A 22042-nucleotide genomic window follows, 5' to 3' on the forward strand; every position below is an offset into this window, starting at 1 on the left:
TGCTGAAAAGAAATATCAGTAATTTTATTTATAAAACAGAAATTTCATTGTAAAACATAACCATGTGGATTAAACCCACACGTGCGAGAAATAAATAGTTAAGGGCAGTCATAATGCACATATTTAAATTCAAGTCTTGAAACACATTGGTAAAAGTTTCACCACACAAATTCCTTAGTAATGCTGGGCCTCAATGCAGAACCAGTGTGTGCGAATGCAGTCCCACCAACTAGAAACCCAGAAGTGCCTGTGGCTTGTAGGGGGCTGGAGTCATGCAATTCCCAGGGACAGCAAGGCCCAAAGGGATCTTAAGAAGTCATCTAGTCCAGCCCCTGTCAGAGGATAAAATTAAGAATGTACCTTAAATATTGCCAGTGTTTACAGTCTTCTTTTTTTGACTTCTACTTTTAAACTTCTGTAAATGATTCTATAATATTTTCAGGAAATGTACTGCAGGGCTTTGCAAAGTTACCATCAAGGCTGTTTTCTGAGGCCTCATCTAAAGGTAGGCAATTACTTCTTGTCCTATGAACAGGAGGCTTGGAGGACAAGGTTTCTTGGTTGCTTTTTTTTTTTTTCCTACTGTCTTCTTTGAAATAGCTTTCTACAAATGTGAAAACTCCTTTAGTCTTTGCTCCTGCAGACTAAACAAACCAAATTCTTTCAGTTTTTACACACAAAATTATGTTGTCTAGCACTCTCATCTTTCTTGTCTCCCTCCGCTGGACTCTTTCCAATAAGCCCTCAGCCTCCCCAAAGTGTGGAGCCTAAAACTGGATATAGTATTCCAGCTCAGACCTCATTAGACCTTATAAGGCCTAATTAGAGTAAAAGGTTATTTCATGAGAATTTAATGGGGAATGCTTATTTATTCAGTCTAGTATGAAATTTGCTATTTCATAAGCATGACACTATTGACCCATGGTTAGCTTGCCACTCACAGGAATCTGCACCTCCTTTTCCACAGAACTACCACAATTAGCCCACTCTCCTCCATCTTCTATCTGTTATAATACTTCAATTCAGTACTTTGTATCTGCCTTTAATGAAGTGAATTGCATTTATGTCACCTAATTTCAGCAACCTCATTTAAATAACTTCTTGTTCTAATCTATTCCTCTGTTACAATTTCAGCCTTTACCTACAATAATAGCTTGTAAAGGAAACACCTATTGCATAATTCAAATCTATTTTATAAATTACATCAATTAGCATAAAACTGTGCCAAGTAAAGGCTTCCTTATTATATCCTCCTAGGCAACTGTGAATTGCTGACAACAACCCTTAGTAGAAATCAATCTTGTAGACCCATTTAAACTATTCTTCTTGTAAATGGCTATGGAAATGTTAAAAGCACTCTTTACCAAAAGCCTCTTCTCAAAATCAAGATGCATCACCTCTGCAGCTTCTCTGCTCACAAGTGGGTTATTCTATCGCAGAAGAAATTTGATAGGATTTATTTCATGATATTTCCTCTTTTCTCTGAAATTGTGTGGGAAAAAAAGAGAACATTGGAATTGAAAAGAGGTATTTTCCCTCAGAACAAACATTAAAACAATTACAACTCATACTTTGATTTGTGAAGACCTTCAGCATAATGAAAACTCTGAAGATAATAGCAAGAATTCAGAATCAGTTCTGGACTTTCAGATTTTGTTCAGCAGTATCTTACACAAATAAGGGACAGCTCCACTTTTTGAAAGGACATCTATATATTTTATGGGGAGTCAGTGTCAGGCTAAATTCAAGTGTAACTCAACACATTTTAATGCTCGCAGTCTGCTGTTTCTGTTGCCTTCTGTTATTAAAGTTGTGTCAAGAGGGGGAGACCAATCTCTTTTCAGTGGTGTCCAGTAATACAACAAGGAATAATGGGTTTAGGTTGGAACATAGGAACTTCCATCTCAAAATCAGGAGAAACATCTTTACTGTACGGGTGATGGAGCACTGGAAAAGGCTGCCCAGAGAGGTTGTGAAGTCTCCTTCTCTGGAGACTTTCAAAACCTTCCTGCATGCATTCCTGTGTGGTCTTAGCTAGCTGATCCTGCTTTGGCAGGGAGGTTGGACTAGACATCTAGAGGTCCCTTCCAACCTCTAACATTCTGTGATTAAGTAAGTTCATTCTTACTATGAGATGCTTCAGTCATATGTATGCAAACTACTTCATAGCCACCCAACTTTGAAATAATTGTTGAGGTGACTGTAGTTTCTACTTGCCTAGAAGCTAATGTCACTGTCCCCCATCTGTCCAAAATTAAAGCCCCAGTTGCTAGTTCAGTATTTTGGTTACATATGAGCCCTCCCTGTCTAATCCATACAATGCTTCACGTTATCTTATGCATCCAATAAATCAAGGGAAAGTGCATTGTCTTATCCAATTGTATTTCCTTTAACAGAAATCCTTACTTCTTCTAGAAACACTCTTTCCATTAAGATGCTGAATGAGCAGTCAATGAAAGCTGGCATTAATTTTTCTACAAACTTTGGTGAATTCTGGATCATACTGTTGATGAACAAAATTCTTTCCCTACCTGTTATATTTTATTGAGAACACTGCTGTCCTTCACAGTCAGACAGAAGTAGTAGCTCTTTAATTAGTCTACTTCTATGCACAGGTTATGTTATATAGATGATATAAAAGGTTAGTGATGGTCATGTGCTGGACTAGGTCCTCTGAAGACACACCAGTGCCACCATGTTAGGCAACTGTTCAAAAAGAAAGAGCCAGAATTCACAAATTCACAAACTTGACAGAGGTCCTGTAATAAATCCATTAAACATTGCATCTCTAATAGATTAATCTAAAGCACCTAATTTTGTTGATCTCATTTTTAATATTGTATTTGATAACACAAATAAAGTATAACTTCAATATTTAATTATAAACTTTTCACATTGCCATGTAAAACCAACAGCCAGTTTAAAGTAAAAAGAGCTTTGTGGAGGTAACTGGGTTTTTTTAACTGCAACAAGATTCTAATTTTATAACATAAGCGAAATAATGTGTAAACAAAAACATTAATTATTTTCTTTCCTACACATCAGTGTAAAGTAGTTGATATAAATATAGTTTACTATAGAAACATCTTGTTTGGTTTTGCTACACACAGTTCTATGCTGGCATCACATACTAGTCAATTAATCTTTCAAAGAGTAAGTTTTATGCATTTTGCATTTTAACCCCCAGTATGTCCATTGCCAGCAGTGGACTTCATGTTCAGAGAATCAGACTCACAGTGTCAGCACTCTAAAATTAAATTTCAGTACAAGATTATAAATAATAAAAATGAATGCATAATTTTCATATCATAATCACCAGATACTTAAAGCCCATGATCCAAGCCAACCAGTATCAATGACAGCTTTCCCATTGACGTAGCTGAAATTCACCCCCAGTTCCCAGTCACTATAGATTTCATTTTAGATTTCCCAATTTATCACAGGGTGAAGAGTTAAGCAGTGCGTAGTATCACAGCTTCAGTGTAAGAAGTAAAGCCTCTAAATCTTTCTGGGCCTCTTTATCCTGAAAGAAAGAGACAATCATGCATCAACTTAAGATAGAATAAATCCCTTCATTTGCCTAATACGTGCCTATCCACATTTCTTTACTAACATCAGACATAACACACAACTGTAACAGCCACAGAATGTACAAGACTGTACAGTAAGTTAATTTATCAGTGATTGCAAATACATTTGAAGTGAAAACAAGAGCCAGATGGCAGCCCTCCCTTTACAGCTCTGTTACAGCACTTAAAATGTTAGCCACAAATAGCCTGCTCAGCAGAGCAATAAGCCTTTCAGCTGAGGCCATAACTTTTATTGGTGTACTCTGCATAAAGTGCTGCCTTGCCTTATACCTTACATAAGCTTGCAACCTGACTGTGTGCAGTGTTTCTCAAGATATTTCCATGATGACTGCTGATTGTTTATTATGCAATTAACAAGAAAACATTGGGAAATGTAATTAATGACACAGGTTAGATCGTGGTTTCAGTGCATTCAGCCATACCTACCTTCAATAACCACCACAGACTGACTACACCCTTGGTATCTTCCATACTGGTGTTGGTGGGCTCTGCCTACACTACTGGGCTCACAGCAGAGTAAAGCCAATGGAGTAGCAAGAGGCAAGTAATCTGCTATGCTCAGTGAGAATACTACATTATACATCCTAGGACAGAAGGGAAAGGCTCCTTTTAGATGGATGTAAGTACAGAGTTTTCATGGGCCTTTAAACCAAACCCATCCCACAGACTCTTTCATAGGTAACCAAGGACATATGTTTTGGCTACGCCAGGCATAATCTGTTTGGAAAGGGGATATAATGCACTTGCTTTACTTGCCACTGCAAAACTTCTAGCTTACAAAATGAACCTTGGTTTAAAACCACATTTCTAAAATGTCAGCACACCACACCTGCAGGCTGGTGAGGGTCCAAACACCCAATATATGCACCCATGTGTGCTTGGCAGTGCAAGTGAATAGCACATCACAAAAAAACCCACATCACAAAGTCTGTGCAAGTATTTCTGATGACAGAGAACAGTATTTCTTTCCCAGTTAAAGCCACAGGCTATTCTGAAAGAAAATACTGTAGACAGACAGTGAAGTAATCACTGAATTTCGGGATCACTTCATTATCCAGTCAACCAAAGAGCTGGAACAAAATACAGGACATTTAAAAATACATTTTATGGGTGAAGAAATTCCTGCTTCTCTTTATTTTGGTTAGTTATATATAAAGTTATGGAGGAATAAAGAAGAATATTGAGATGATAAAAACCATATGCCAGACATGTCAAACTACATTATATTATTGGTCTGGATTAAGGCATTAATACATTAGCTGGACACTTGGAGTCTCTGCCTTGCTCCCACTGGCAACAATAGGCTAAACTATCTGCCTAATCATTTATCAGAGGCCGTAAAAGGCACACACTGCAAATCCAGTAAGCTCTTGCCAAAATACTCTAACAGAAGGAAATGTCACCCTGAATTCAGCATTCCTTAATCTCACTGTTACTAAAGGCTGTCTGGAATACCAGCCTGTGTATTTTAATAAAAATTGGAAAACTCAAAATTTGTAACAATATGTTGATTAATTCTGGGAAAATACACTCTCTTTTTTACTCACTATGGTCAAGTTGTGAAATTATTCTAAACTCCATTAGACAAAAAAATTAAAAGTCAGATATTGTCCCATGCTTTTAAGACAAAAAAATATAATGGTATCTGGTCTTATTCTTTTCACACTTTTCTAAGCTGAAAATGATAAAATATGCAGGTTTCCTCATACCTGAATGGTGTTCAGCATTTCATGGGCTAATGTGATTCTTTACTCAGTTTGACAATTTAGCACTTAAGAGAAATTTCCAGGCAACTTTGTATTACTGTCTCCTCAGAAGCAAAGGATTATATTGGGCAATGAGCTTTAATGAGTTGCAAAGGTCCCAAAAATACTGGGCAGTCTTCCCTGAATCTTCTTCTGGGTTTAGGAAAATGAAGGAAACAAATCCATGATTGTTCTAAGAACTAGCTGGAGAAGAAACTGCAAACATGCAAAGAGTCCTACCTCAGGGATGTCAGTTCTAAGCATAACTACATCAGTAAGAGCAGGAATTATTATTGCAAACTACTTAACAGGCTGCATTGTGAGCCAGCAGCTTCCAGTCAATAATAACTCAGATGGCAAAAGCATTAAAAAACCCAGTAATGGCATTAAAAACAAAGCTGAGAATTGTCAGTGAAGTGAACTATATGTCACCTTTGGATAGAGTCCTTCCAGACCAAGAAGAGTGTCATGCTAAAAGGAGAGAGAAGCCACAACTCTGTTCAGCGTACCAGGCTCCAGTTTTAAGGATGAAAACTTCATTAATGTCCAAAACTTGACTGTTAATGGGAAGTCCAAAGACGGGCAGGCTCTGATCTCCCTTTAGATTGTGGCAGGGAGAGGAAGAGGAGCACGTTGCAGGAGGAATGCAAAATATTTGCGTTCACCTTGAGGCTTATTTCAGCACTGACTGAAAACGCAGCCATTTTCAACCTTGACTTTCTGCTGTCAAGGCTTACATATATTAAACACTTCTCATATCATTTTCAGAGTTCAATATGAGTTCAAAATGTTTTGCAAACTGCTACATAAAAAGGTATTTAAATTACGGGGTCAGTAACTGTATTTTCCCTTCTTCCTATTTAGTTGCTTTTCTTTTATGTTTCATCATCCACAGGGGATATGCAGAGGAAAAAAAGATTTGGGAGGCCAGGGACTGAACAAGAGAAGAAAGGGGGTTGAAAACAAGAGCCAGACGGGAAAAAAGAGCTGGTGGGAAAAAGGGAATGTTGGCTTAACTGGAGGTGTTCCACATTTTGACAGTTAATTTCTGCTAAGAAAAATTACTGTTAAATATATATACGGACAAAAATACATATATAAATCTGTATGTAAAAATTAAATGTCAATTAAAGCACAGACAGAAAGATAATGATTTTACTTTCCCTCTCTGTTAATTATTTCCTTATGAACTAAACACACTCAACCCAGGCACTGCACATGTGTGCACTTGTTGACAAAGTCCCAACTGTCAGCAGAGAATGATACACCCCCATGACCACAGCCAAAATGGTTACACTAGCCAAGGATAACACAGTTGTGTGCAACCACTGCCAAATCCCAAACTGACATGCACCCTGCAGGGTTTCACTGAAGTCAGAGGGGCTGCATGGCACATTAAATTAGCCAGGCTGCAAGGGTGGTCTAAAGCTGTACTCTGATCTGCAGTAACAGCAACAAGGTGCTGAGAGCCACCCTTGATTTTGGGTACAGATGTACCTTTCCTTCACAGCTCCAGGAGAAATCCTGCACTGTAACAGAAGAGACTCTGAAACATGCACAAGGCTTAATTAGAGAGTAGGAGCTCTCCTGGACAATATAAATCATATAAAGTTATATGCTATCCATTCTCAGTTTCATGATAGACTCCCACAGATGGTGTGGCTGAAGTAGGCATTAATTTGCATACAATTGCATAATACTGTTTTTCCCTTTATATATTTAAATAAGCCAATGCAATCATCCACTTGCAACCTTCTCTGTTGTATGTCACAAGGCATTTTGGTCTTTGATAATTTTAGTATCTTCCTCTGAGGATGAACTGACTTCTCAAAGCTTTTAGGACCAAGACAAGCACAGCCAACAACAGCTGTCAATAATTCAAAATTTTCTGATTATACTTAAAATAGAAGGAAAAACACCCTTTCACACCCAGCACACTGTGACCCACAAGATTTGTTCAGCTAGTTCTAGAACTGCTGTTGAAAAATTACAAAAATGGCATAATTTCATTAAGAATAATTACAAGTCATATAAAATTTTTATCAGCCAGCAGTTCTTTTCTCACTTAAAAGACCAAGTTTAAGTTATAATCTGGTTTCTTTTTACTATTGTAGACAATGTGGAGTTTCTGGAATTCAGGACATTCCTCTCTTTCTGTCCAGCTGCCTCCCCCAGTGTGTTGGGAACCACAACCCTTCTTTCTGTGCAGTTGTCACTGAAATGAACACGAACATGGCCAATTACAGCCCCTTCAGAAAGATGCTTGGTGAGGCTCTCCTTTGCCCTGAATATCGACTCTGAGACGGTATATTTTATGCTCTTGGAAGCTGACTTTCCCTGGCGACCCTACAAAAACAGGAAACCAGTTCTGAAACTCTTCATCCTGCAGTGCACTACCACCTCTGTGACTGTTTTTCCCACTCTCCCCTTGCACTGTCAGCATGCCAGGAGAGAAGACAAACCACGCTTTGAGGAACCGGCCCTCGATCCGCCTTGCTGCACCGTGAGCTACACCAAAACTGTGTTATGTTTGATAGGATGTTGAAATTAATATTTTGTTATGAACTAGATGATTTTAATCATAAATATAATAAGCTCAATATTTATCAGGATAGACTTCATCCCTATGTATGAAATTATTACACTACAAAAAGGATTTTCATCATTTTTTGGAATTGTTTTTGGAGAGGGAGAAAGGAAAAACAGACAATGCAAACAAACCTTCTGGCAAGAGCTTCAAAAACATACAGACAGCAAATCAGTCTGATCACTAAGATGAGAGAAAAATAGACTGTATTCTCTGGAGGGCAGAATAATGTAAAATATAGGAGGTCTCAAATTCTTTTACCAGCTCTTTTACAATTGTCCCATTTGTACCAGCATTTTACAGATTGAAATCTGATGTCTTTATAATGAGGTTTTAAAGAGCCCATTCCCTGAGCTTGAAACACTCATATTCAGTGTAAGCAGATCACCAATTTAGGAACAGTTTTAAAAGAATATTCAAAAGGTACTTTAATTTTGGGTCAGTGGTAGGTTTTGGGGAATTCTTGTTCAATTCCACAAACAGTATAAGCAGGAAAACAATAGCCTAGAATTCAAAATGAGCACAAATCTGAATACTTCCATTATTTTGCAATTGAAACACCATGGACTTTTGCTTGGCATTTGGAAACAAATAAAATCTGAAGGAATGAATATTCTCTGAAAACAATGACATTTTGTATTGAGCTGATGATGTTGAGAAAAGAAAATGTTCTGTTTGATGAGAAAACAAAAACATTTTTTATGAGGTTAACCCAAATTATTCACATAGTTTTGTTGGGTAGCTTTTTCACAAACAAGTCATAATTTGTGCCTTCAGTTTTAAAGTAAAAGTAAATTACTTTTTTTTTTTTTTTCTCTTCTCTCAAAATCTTACTTTGGACAGAATACCTCAGCAGGCTTAAAAGAGATCTGTTGGAAACACAACAGCAAGGTCTGCTACATACAATCTATCTATGGTAGCTGGAGTAGATACTCCTTGGAAAATCTGTTGTGGAAAATTTAAGTTGTACAAATGGTCTCTTGTAACAGGAAAAACTGATGGGTGCTGAAATTTATACTCTTCCCTCTCTTCCATCCCTCTGTATCTCCAACTCTTTTCCTTACAGACAATACTAAAAATGTAATTTAATTGCAAGCATGATCGATTCGGGGATTTAAAAACATGTAAGAAAACCTTAAAGACATTATTTCTCCTCAGCAGCTGCACTCTTAATGTAAACATTCAGCCATGGCTCCTACTCATTATTACATTTACCTCCTTCTCCACATGGGCTTTTCTAGAGTTTCAAATGTCACTTAGGCTGAAGACAGAGTCTTTAATGAGTCTCTGCTTCCTTCCATTCTACACCTGTAAGAAGTGAATGCCAGAATGATCAATTTCTGTATTATCTAAATCTCTCTCACTTGCTAATTTCAGTTATGAACTGCCTTAATTTGTAATTACTGGGAAGGAGGATGTAGGTTTGAAATTCAGATTTTTCTCTTTCAAAACACCAATAATTTTTAAAATTATATTCTCAACTTCAGGGAAGTTTTTATCCACACTTTAAGTAAGACTTTCAGTAACTCTCAGTGCAAATAGAGCTGCTTTGCATTCTCCCTCCTTTGCTGTCTTTGGCTCTTCCTTCCAAGACTACATTTTTTCATTGTAACTGCTGCTCTTTAGATTAATTTTCAAAAAAAAAAAAAAAAAAACAAAAAACCAAAAACCAAACCAGAGAGACCAGAACCTTGAGATTTTTATCTCTTTCTCTGCCAGGCTGATAATCCTTTGTGGTGATTTTACTGCTCCTAGCACAGAGTTCACCCTCATGCCCATGCTCATCTCCATACACAAGAAAAAATAATTTATTTACTGTTAAACTTTATAAATCTACACTGAGATTTCAATTTTCTACAAGATCTAGCCTTGAAAATCTTTGTTATAAAAATAATTAGTGTCTTATTCCCCTTACGTGAAATAGTTTATTTCGCAAGTGTTTAATGAAGCACACCCACCCACTCGTGTTGCCTTTCTATATGGAAGACGAACACACGTTATCAAATTTAAATTATGTTTGTCTCCCCAACTTTGAAAAAGTAATTCTTTTCCATCTCAGTAGTTCAGCACATCTGGTTTCGACAGCCCTTCATGTAATCACACTCACCGAGGCTTTGAGCACACTACAAAGCAGAGACTCTCAGTGAGGGTAATGCAACATCTCCTATATAAACACAGCAGCTGTCGTGCACTTTACAGTAACTCATAGCAGCCCTGAACATTAGGATCCTTTTAGTGAAAGGGTGAATGTTTCCCAGGACCCTGAGGTTATCCACCTAGACAGCAACCAGAGAAAAGCAGGACAATGTCCCTGTGCACCTTCAGCAATGAAGTACCACTCTATAGGATGACAGTATTTATGGCCAAGAAAGGACCATATGATTAATTGGAGGTTTTTTCTTTGGAGTAGAGAGGAGAAAGAGAAAGGTCACTAAAGTAGTAACTTAATCTAGGTTGCATTTTTCAGATGTATTTTGCTCTAAATGTCCTGTATTTCCCTCTAAAGCAAAGTAAAACAGACAAAAAAAAGCATAGACTGATTAGCTAAAAATTTGCCAAATTAATTTTTTTTAAATGGTTTTAGGACTTACAGGATTTTTTCAATCAAAATTTATCTCTTATGTGTGGGCTTTTTTGCATCCTTTTTTAGGTTCATAATAAGGTTGAAACTGGTGGGGTTTTTTGTTGTGTTTTTTGGTTTTGGTTTTTGTTTTTTTTTTTTAAACAAGAACCAGCTTTGTTTGGGAGCCCCTATATCCCTTGAATTAAAAACATAGTCTGTAAGTGGTAGAAGAGATATACAGATACACAGAAGGGATATTTGTTCATCTCACGTAACTTTCAATGTTACATGAAATGAATCTTAGACAAACTGTCAAAGAAATGCACTGAGTTAGACCAGCTGAGAATTTGACTAGAGGATTAAAATGAACTATGGGCTATTTTGCTGATGTTGAGTGCCCCTGGTTCCCACTGAAATCACTGGAAACTGTGGATGCTCAGAAGCACTAAAAAGTAAACCATTGTCTACTATTATTTTTCATACTTATGCTGCAGAATGATTTATATCACTAAATATATTTCCACTAAGTGGCATGTTTCCAGCGGTTTTGTCTCTCAGTCTGCTCCTGATTTTATGCCTTTATACATATACATGTTTCTCAGTAGCCTCCAACATTTAAAAACAATAAAGGAATTCCCCTGCCTGAAGATAGAGAGAAAACCGACATGAAAAAATATTATTACATTTTGGAATGATGGGTTGCACATGACTGTGACAACACACCATGCTGCTGACAACCCTGAGATCCCGTGCTGTGGCAAACAGAAAGAAATCCTCAGACTGCTGCCGGCCTGTGTTTTCTCTTTCAGACCATGAACCCCATCTTTTACAGGGCTACAGTCAACTCAGGCCCTTTATCAGCATCCATTTTTTGTAGTCTCCCCAACGTCTCTTTAGTCTTTCCCTCCCTTAAACTAACCTGACCACATGGTATTCCTATGTACAGCTCCAAGCCCCTGAACCATTTGAATTCCAACATGCTTACTCCCAAAATCAGTTGTAAATTTTTCTCTAACACAATAACCAAAACATGTAACACTATAATTCAGATGGGTCTCAAGTTAACTGTTAACAGAGTTTGTGATCCTCATCTCCATTTCTCAGTTTTATAGAAATTCCTTTCAGCATGCACTTGGTTTTACCTTGTGCTGTGGTTTTGCGTTGTTGTTTTTTGGGTTTTTTTAAATTATACACTATCGCCCCAATGCCATATTTTCCTAGACTTTGTATTTTTCTTACCTTAAGTCGAAACACATCACAATTAACAAGACAAGGCAGACAAGTCTGTGATATCTAAAATTAGTCAAAACAGAAGACAACACTTCATCTTGCACTCTTCAGATGGACAAAAGATTTTTGGGACCCATTTTCTACTCCTTCTTCTTTTCACAGACAAGTATAATTTTTTTTCTCATTACCAAAGTGCTTGCAAGAATACACACACACACCCCCCTCAGACTGTTTCCAAATTCCTGATCTCACCTCAGGGTCCATCCTCCTTCTCCCATCTCCCAGTACTTCAGAAATGAGATTGGACACTCATTTGACCAGGGACTAAGACCCTCCAGATGGCCCAGGACACCCCTTATACAAGTGGCCCAGGATACACTGAACACCATCTCAAGTTTAGACTGATAACACTGAACTTTACAGGCAGGATTAGTCTCTCACTAATTGCACAGTCTAGAAATCAGGCATGTCAGGCATACATCTTACAGAGATCTTTCCAACTAGTCTCTGCCATCAGGGGACAGACAGAGGCAGGATGGGGCATCTAGATGCATCTATCTCTGCATCAAGTGTAGGGAGAGCCTCAGCAACCGCCTTTGGTCACCGAAATTTTTTCCAGCTATTGTTATCAAAGATAAATCCCAATCTATGCTACTGCTATAATTTTTCAAGGAGTCTTGTGAGTTTGCTCAATGACTTCCAGTTTACAAAACACAGGCAGTCTTTTCCCTGCCAGAAGTTCCTGTGACATGTTTGTTTGCAGTTTTACCAGCTACTTCAGAGTTCATTGCAAAACTACCTGGCTTATAGTAAGTTGAATACAAGAAAAACAAAAAAAATCACCAGCACAGTGAGTGCAGATATATACAAAACAGGCTGAGTTCAAGCAATTTCAGTGGTGGGTTCTGCTGTATACCATTGGTCCTACTCTTTCTGTAAAGGTGTCAGGTACCAAATAATGAATATTTCATAGCAGTCTTTCCTATGTCCTGTAATAGGCAAGCTGTACATTTTAACAGTAAGTAAAGACTAAAGCAGAGTTAAAAGATTATTAATGTAATATCTTTATCAATACAGATTTAAATAAAAACTAAACATAAACAACGATTGCTTAATTTATGACTGGTACATACTATAACTTGAGCCAAAACTAAAGGCCACCCAGAAGTAGCTGCTGGTGAGGCATGCAGTAGTCTTTCTTCCCAGCAGGAACACTTGATAGAAACGTGTTAGTGCTCCACACACAGCATTTATTGTCAATCAAATTACAGAGCTATTTAATGGTCTTTTTCCTAAACTTCAAAGAATTAAATGGGATAGGGCCAATTCGTCTCTGGAATCAGCTCTCTCTCTCCCTACCACATCTGCTGTGCTCAGAGGGGGTCCCTTAAGCTGACAAAGCTCAGGTTTGAACTTGCCAGGCTCTAGGATGGTAAGATATTTCCAATCACAGGTCAGTAATTATGGAACTTGCTTCTACATGAGATTGCCATGAGTTGGTTTATATTTGAAAAATTAAATCACTTAAAATCCCTCGAATATCTGTAGAAATTTTGTTTCCACATACTAAAAAAATCTAAAGAGCCTAAAAAGGAATCTATTTCTAGCTTAGTACAATCTGTGCTCCAACAGAAACAACTCTGCCTCTTTAACTGCACTGTGATTGAAGACAAAGGAAATCTTGAATAACTCATCTATCTCTGCTATAGATGACATAATATCCTGGAGCCCTTGACAAGAATCACAAATCAGAGTGTTTCAGGAGCAGAGACAGAGGTACAAAAATCTATAGTGCTTTCAACTGAGAAAAAGTAGGTCTGGGGCAAAATTTCAGCACAGCCAGATTGACACACTGAACTGCTTATGCTTAAGATAGTCTAATGAAATTACAGTCTCTGACTTGGACAAGTCCCTGACATGGACAAGTCCCTGACAGTTCCCCAAACAAAGATTTTTTTTTAAGCTGTTGATAGAGACAATTCTAAAATGAGCCAACCTGAAGTGGAAGAAAAAGGAAAGTTCTGTTCAGAGGAAAAGTGAAACATTATGTTATTACTGACAGTGCAACAATAGGTGCCAAAGACAAGACAGTGGTCACAAGAGAACAAGTTCTCACTCTCAATACCCACCTCATTAGTAACAGAGAGAACTGACAGTGCAGAATCACAGTACTTCAGTGCCTTGGTTTTCTGGCCAAGATCTTTATAGCACTGAGAAGAAAAAAACATTTTGCTTCCAATCAGACCACTGTAAGAATACCAGAGACTAAAATTCATTTTTAAAAGAACTCGGTTACCTTTGCCAAATACACATAATTGCATTTGGAATATCCTGGACGCATTTCTTCTGCCTAAATAATAAAAACCAGGAAAGAAAATAGACATAAAACTTTTGTGATAACATTTATGTCGTCTGCATAGCAATTTTAGTAATTCACTAAGCTTCCTAAAACATAAGACTGAATCATCCCTACTGTGTGCACCATAATCTGCTCAGCACTTCAAAGAAAACCCTCAAGAAAACAAGAAAACTCAGACCCAAAAACAGGCACATGAGATGCTGATACTAAGCACATAAATGTGTTCTGCACTACTTGCTCTCCTCTATCCTTAAGTGCATTGTAAAGACAGTGATTAATTCTACAGAATATCTACTGGATTAATTCACTTACACAGAGATTTGGAAGACACTGGTCTTTCCAGATCATTAATATTTATTTCATCATCAAAAAAATGAATGAGCAACCAACATCAAATAAATGAACAAGCAACCAACCGTTCACACTTCATGTAATGGACAATAAAATATTAATTGAATTTATGTTTATTTTTCTTTCACAGAACCGTATCTTATAGCTCTGGGTTCACCTTTCTTTTCATTTTAACATCTCCTGAAGAGTCCAGGTCATTAAAACAGTTCAAGATTGTCTTCCTTTTAAAACACATCAAGATGTAGAAGCTTGTAAGATGAGTATAATCCTTACCAATTATCTACTAACCAAGAAGCAGCTTTAATAAACAGCTTTGGGAGGAGAAAAAAATTGCATTACTGAACTTTATAGTAGCTGTAATCCTTGGACCAAAACAATACTGCTTTCACTACAATTGTGTATTTTCAAACAACTGAAAACCAGTTGTCTTTTAGACAGTAATTTAATTTTTGTTGCAGAAAATTACTTAAAACCACAGTTACTTTGCAGCCCACCACAAAATTCCCTGAAGCAATTTCAAATTATTTCTATCCTCTTCACAGTTAGACCCTAAAAACAAAAGGTCTTGAACTGGGAAGGTGGTAAATTGTATTGTTCAAATTTCAGGAGATGATTCTATCTTTAAATAGATGAAGAACACAGAAAACAAGCATTTTGATAGTGAAGAAAACATGCTTGTCCAATTCCTTTGAGAAACTGTCTGACAGTAATTGCAACAATGGAAGTTTATGCTTTGAATTCAGTCAAGTGAAAACTTGTATAGTTTGGCTCCAGAAGTAGAAAAGATTCATAAAAATGACACTGAAAGACGTTATTCATTTGGACTATTCTCATAACTGTGCACTTAAGCAGAACGCCCAGGCTGTATATGACAGAGCTTTATTTTCTACTGTTCCACAAAGGAAATTTCACCTCCACAAACAAGAAAGGCTTCTACTGGTATTCACTGAAAAGAGTTCCAGATTTAGAAAAAGAGAAGTGTCCCAATGTCAAAAAGTTTTCCTTGCCTGCCTTAACTCTCCTACAGAAACTGGCAAATCATGGGTTATTGCTATGGTTAATTTGTTTCAATGGCATATATAATTAATCTGCATCTATCACATATTAAATGGAATATAATTGAAGAAGTCCTTAAAACTACAGGAAGGGAAGGGAGGTGCTAGCCACTCATTTCCAAACTATTTTACAGTAGAAAAGAAAAATATTTTAGTAGAGAATTCTGTGGCATTTAGGAGATCCCTGGATTTATAATACTGAACACAATCTGTTGAGCAGACATCAGGACAACAGTGGCACACAGCAGCTGGTGAACTATCAAACAGGAAATCCCTTGGCTGGGACCTACCTTAAGGAAATTCTGCAATGCTTCTTCTACTGTTGAAGTTGGTGGAGTCCCAAAGAGAGCAGTAGCTACTTTCTTTTCAATCCAAGACAACTGAGCTACCTATAATGAAAATTAAAAAAAAAATTATAAAATAAAATAAAATTAAACAAAAGTCTCTACAGTTGCTTCTCAGTTTAGGAGTAAATACTATCTTGTGCCACTGTACTACCTATACAACCTATTTTGCAAAAGATCTTGTAAAGGAAATTTTATGTTGTCAGTTTGACAATCTTTTGCATTTTAGAATCTGTTAACAAGAAAACATACCTATTAAGAAATACATGACAAAATACTAATTACATTGATATGAGATTATTCTGATTATTAGATTTCATAAGAGATTGCCATTTTTTATAACCTAAGGGTAGAAACAAGGCTTTAAGCCTGTTAAAGTTTTTAATGAGACAGCTTAGCATGACAGTCCATATACTTGACTACTTTTCAACATTACAAAAAACTGTTGCTTCTATCAAACTGTGAGTGCTTGTGGTGCTTGTGAAACAAGTTCATTAATAACAGAGAAGCTGGTGACAACAACTTTTGAGTAATAGGCTTCATTTTTTCATTTTTCCTCTTCAAATCCAACAAATAACACTTGCCAATGACTTCTTGTTTGAGATGGGCTCCGACACAAAAACTTCAGGGAACTGTCATGTTGCCACACTTTGTACATGACTTTTTCCCTTACATATACTGACACCTGGCAGAAACTGCTCTAGCCATATTTGGTTCATTCACCTGAAGTGTCAGAACACACCTCACATCTCTGTCAAAGGATGGAGCTACTAAGAAATGCAATGAGAGACTGGAGCCTGTTAAAATAAGAGACACAAAGCCACCATTCTTTGGACACTTCTACTACATCAGTAAGGAAATTCAGGATTTTATTCCTTTACATAAGTATTTGAACCACAACATGGCTCCTGTCACAGATCACAGATGAGTTTAAAAATGGTAAAGCCCAGGGTTTCATGCTTTCGTAGCAATTTCTGGCATGATACAGGCAGAGACAACACCAAAAAAGGGGCTATAAACAGGCAAAGAAAAAGAGCCTCTCATCAGAGACCTGGAGAGGTCATATAGGGATATTTCTTTTTCAGAGGAAGCTTAAAGTTAAGCCTTGAACTTAAGTCTGTCCTAGTGCTGTAAAAATTAACATGTGTTTGGATAGCTTCAGATTATTCCTGCTTCACTCCCTGGTGTCCCAATCTCTTCTCATCTGTTGCTGCCCCCCTCACCTTCTCTAGTTAGTTCCAGCAAGGATGTCAGCTGGCTATGGTAAAGTATAAGAACCCACCCTGGCAGAGCTATTTACACCCATAAACCAGAATGCTTCTGTTTTAAACAGACACCAAGCCCTACATATTTCTTGCTGCAAACTGCCCTAAAAATATTACTGTAATATTTTTTATTTCTAATATACAAATAGAGGTCAGCATGCAACAGGAAAATGCATAGGACCACCTGGCCCCAATGACTCCAGCTACATAAGAGAAACATTGTTTGGAGACAGAAAACATCCTCGGCAACCTGCTGGGGTTTCTCCATAGTGTATGATGCCTTATTTATTAATCACTAAGTTCTTTACACAAACCCCCTAAAAATCATATACCAGAGAGAAACATTGTTAAGAATATTTAACTTTTTCCCCACATTTTCCATTTCTCTCACATTCCGCTCTTGAAGCCTCTAGTTTCTGAGACATATTATCCAAGAGATATTAAAAAGATTTTTTGCAAAAGTTTTGCTTTTCATGCCACTCTACTGCTGCAGTGTTCTGTATTATTTTGGAACAAGGTGTTTTCTGTATTACTAGGTCCATCACATCAAGACAGAGGTAGCTTACAGAGTTAGGAAGAGAAAAAAAAGAAAAAAATGAAGGGAATATCCATGTCTGCACTGTTCCCTGCAAGACCACTCCAGCCCCTGGAGATACACACAGACTGCACAGACAGCATTACCTCACGTGTCTCTGCTGTTATGCAATAGTGAGGAAACAAAATTGCAGGTTTTCCATGCGGAGCTATCATTATCCACTGAAAACACAAGTTCTTCCCAGCAGTTTTATCTTCTTACAAGAATTAATCAGAACTGATTTACCGAGGTTTTAGTCCTTATTTTGTCTGGCTTGGGTTCTGTTTTGCAACACTCAGACTTTTAAAAAGCCTGAACACATATGTGCATGGCCATTTTTATATTTCAAATGACACCAACATGCCTAAAATGAAATGCATGTAGGCACGATAGTGAGTTTTCTTTAATGTGCACTGGCTCCAGCATTGTACTTTATGACTAATACAGATAGCCTGAGAGGTCTGTAATGTTTTGAATGGTCAGACTTATATGCCACTGGCTTGATAAATTCATTGAAGCCAGCACTAGCCATCCATAAATAAAGTGCATAGATTATGCAAGTTTTCCAGGTTCCTTGAATTGTCAATACAGAAAGAGGCATTTCCATTAGGCAATTCCTCACCACTGATATTAGCCCGGGATGTACACACCTCTCTGTCTTCTTTCCTTTAGCTACAAAAGGAGCACAATGATACTTTGTGGATGGCTAAAGACAGATGAGGCAAATCCCATCACAGTTTAACCAGGCCCCACCCAAGTCAGTCTGCACCCTTCTGTGACTGAGCTGGCACAAAAGACAAAAGGAAAAGACTTGTTTTAAGCAAGACAGTAAATTGTGCCCTGGAGCAATAATGATGAACAGGAAATTATACCCTTCCCCTAACCACACACAAGCACAGTCTTTAATTTGAAATAACTTTATTAAATATTATGCCATTTTCAGTGAAATGGAAACGTCATTCCTACTTTACCAAATAACTTCATTGAGCATTCTCTGTGTTTGAGCAAACACAGGTGGCAGAAACTCTGGTGCAGCATGCTCTGGTATAGTGCAAATTTGACTTCTACAGTCAAGGTAATTTCAAGTAGTGCAAAGCCTATCTGGAGGCCCACATAAGATTAAGTACAAAGGGACTGTAACTATCATCAGCTTCAGTGGGAGTATAAATCCACTTAATGCATGTTCCAGAAACAGTGTATTACAATAGAAAGGAATAAAAATATCAGCTACTACTACAAATAATAGCTACAACAACCAATTTAAAGAATAAAGATTGTCCTTGCAGTGAGTTTTGTTTTTAAAGGTCTCTCAGACTCTGATGTCAGCCCCCAAGCAGCGCAAAAATTCACAAGAGCTTTGCAAGGAACATTATGTTTTCACAGAAGATCATGTTTTAATGCATAGGGTTGCTCAAGGAACATTGCTCCCCAGCTGCCACATAGGAAGAGAGCTAGTCCCACTGGCATAAGAGCCAAAAAAAAAGGGTCTGAGGGACTGTCATCCAACTTCTAAACTTCCCTAGAGCTGGAGGGGAGTAGGTCATGATGACAACCTGGCTTCTATCAAGTAGAACACTTCAGGATCCCAAAGCAAACAGAGATGGCTGTCTTGAACTATGTCTCCTATGGATTTGTCAAACAGCAAATCCATTTATTCCCCCCAAAACTCTACTAGTACCAGAGATGGAAGAAAGCCACACACAAAGTTAAACTGTAGCTGACCATAAAGTTGATACTCAGCATGCTCCTCCTAGCAGGCCCCTTGTTCCTCTGAAGACCAAGGCAGAAAACTTTGTTCTCCCTTAAATACAAGGAAATAAGATTTCCTAAACACCTCTTTCTCTTCCTTAGCCTAGGATAGCAAAAGTCACATATGAACTAGAACTTCTGTTTGTCCTCTGTTTGTTTGTGATGACTTGCAAACCCTGCCCACTGACAGCTCTTTTCAAATCCCAGGATGTAAACCAAGGAAATTAACCCACTTGGACTTAAAATTCAGCCAGGATTGACTTGACCCCTAAAGGCTTTCCTCCTCTGATGTTTCCTTGGTAATAGCTCACTGAAGACAGATCACATTGTGTGATAAAGGAAAATCATCCCATTGATTCTGCTTCACTAAAACATTATTGGCACCTACTTAAATATCCCCAGAGAGTTTCTTTGTCTGTTCTATTACAATATATTAATGTAAAATTGTATGAAATAATTTTGCAATGTTTTGACTTCTGGAAGAGATTAAGTGGCTGGACAGCAGTTTTAAAATACTGGCTTCCAACACAAATATTCTCTTTCTTGCCAGATGAGGAACCAGGACAGTCTGCACAGCTATTTAAGCATTTATCCAACTTGAATTCCCTGGGCCATTTACTTTCCAGTAAGGGGAGCAGACTTACAGAGCACGCAGGCAAAAGAACTGGGTCAATTTGTTTCCTGATGTAACACAAACAGACCGAGATACACCAGATATGAATCTAACACATGACATGTACCCTGTGAAAAGAAAATCCCGAGAGATCTAATTTTTGACACCCCACTAACATCTACCAGAGGCTCTGATCCAGTTTCACAAGGATACACTTCTCTGCCAGTTCTGTAATGGCAAGAAGCCGTAAGTTTTAACTAGGTATGTACTTCTTTTTAAAAGTTATTCAAAGCATTAAAACACTAAAAAAAAAACCAAAAAACCAACCCACAGCACAAATACACAGTTATAGAGGACTGTGTGTATAAAGTTCAGATCCTTGAACCCAAAACTCTAAGGAAAGAGGACTAAATCCTACACATCATGCAGCACAGATCAATTCAATTCCAGTAAGTACTTCTTGCTGATCTGAAAAGCAAAGTAGTTTTAATTTTCCCATAACAAAAAGAAAGCTAAAATTCAGCTTTGTCCACCAAAGACATTTTAAATTAAACTTACTTTTCTGCTTTTGTTTTTCTTCGGAATAGTAATATCTCCATTTCATACTAAGCACTGGTTTACTTTGCTTACTAAATACTTTAAAGCATCTTCATTACTATTATATGACGATCACATTTTTCTAACATTATCACTGAAGTTACCCTGAAAAAATCATCAATGAGTAAGAAGTTCATATCAGCTCTGGAAAACGAAGTATCAAAATAACATTCAGTAGGGCTCTGCTGTTATACATTACTAATGATGTTCAACTGTGTTTGCTCAATGCATAAATAAATTAATTTTTTTCCCCCTTTGTCACCTCTGCAAAACAAAATGAAAATTAAAGCTATATGTGGCTTCTTATATACACAGCACTATATGTCACCTGTTGTATACAACATAGATCTCACAGGCAAAATTTTGCTCATTATGAGATCTATGAAATGAGTAGTGAAAATTTTGCCTACCCAACTGTGATACCATCAGTAATTTTCTAACAAAGCTGAGATGACACACACATCAGAACAGAATCTTTTTCTTCTGTATAAGTCTACCGGCTTTGTAATCGTGAGAGAAATTAGAAACAACAAAATTTGATTTTTAAACAAGGTGTCACCCCACTATCAGTGGCTCTGCATCAGAGACAACCCCCCACTGCTGTGAGGCAATGAAAATCCAGCTTGTCCTTCCTGCTGGAAGGTGCTGTCACACTTTGCATCAGCTTTAGATCTGGTCCAGAGAGATGAGTAAGAAATTTCTCTTGCTCTTTCTGAGTAAGAAATTTGGCATTGCCAAATTGCTGCTTGCAGAGGACTGTGTTACTCTGAGGAAGGTGAGAAATGGCAGTCAAACCCAAATTCTGGCAAAACTCCATGAACCAAGTAACTGTTACTCACACAGAATGCAATCTTTGGATATACAGATTTCAGCCTTCAGTAATCTCCATTTGTCTCCACTATACTTTCTCCCTAAAAGTCTGTTGAATTGATTGTCATTTGTGAAAATGAACTGGAACCCTGGGCTACATCACTTGAAGCCCCCCCCTCCTTTTACAGTGTCTTGTGTTTTGGTTTTTTTTTCAGTGAGTCAGCCCAGCAGACAGTGCTGGATGACAGTAGTAAGATCCTCCCAAACTAAATGTGGAGTCAAATGGAAATATCTGACTCAAGTACATCAGGTTTCCCAAAAGTGTTACCAAAGCCTACACAATACCAAACCCTAGTTATCATTTTAGCAACACTGTTTCACTAAAAGAATATGAGATTAGATAATAGGGTGACAGTAATACCCCTGGAAGCAACACTTACGAAAGATTAAATAATGTGGCCCATCCTAACTTGACCGCAAAGTCAAGGCTAAATTTGAAACTAACCTTTTTTGCTCAGTCATCCCTTTTTCTCCTTTAATTTCCTCACATAGACTAAACAGGCCTAAGAGGAGCATTATCACTCCATCTGCAGGTACCACTATAGAGAGG

The 22042-nt window shown here is 37.6% G+C and overlaps 1 protein-coding gene across 8 annotated transcripts in view; it reads right to left on the reverse strand.

The window, feature by feature from the left end:
- Window positions 1-22042, reverse strand: part of RMDN2 (regulator of microtubule dynamics 2) — a 50907-nt gene continuing 28865 nt past the window's right edge. The window contains exons 8-13 of one of the 8 annotated variants that reach the window (XR_011724939.1): window positions 15771-15869; window positions 14012-14065; window positions 13845-13925; window positions 9138-9230; window positions 4017-4174; window positions 1-3523 (exon numbers count right to left, since the gene is read on the reverse strand). Coding sequence is in view for 3 of the 8 variants with exons in the window: in XM_071739183.1 (XP_071595284.1) it covers window positions 3470-3523; window positions 13845-13925; window positions 14012-14065; window positions 15771-15869 (288 nt within the window). In the remaining 5 variants the exon portion in view is untranslated. Of the gene's footprint in view, window positions 3524-4016; window positions 4175-5299; window positions 7682-9137; window positions 9231-13844; window positions 13926-14011; window positions 14066-15770; window positions 15870-22042 lie in introns of all 8 variants that reach the window. The other 7 variants (XR_011724941.1, XR_011724937.1, XR_011724938.1 and 4 more) reach the window with 7 other exon arrangements.

The sequence above is a fragment of the Heliangelus exortis genome, chromosome 3, assembly GCF_036169615.1.
Source record: "Heliangelus exortis chromosome 3, bHelExo1.hap1, whole genome shotgun sequence".
NCBI lineage: Eukaryota > Metazoa > Chordata > Aves > Apodiformes > Trochilidae > Heliangelus > Heliangelus exortis.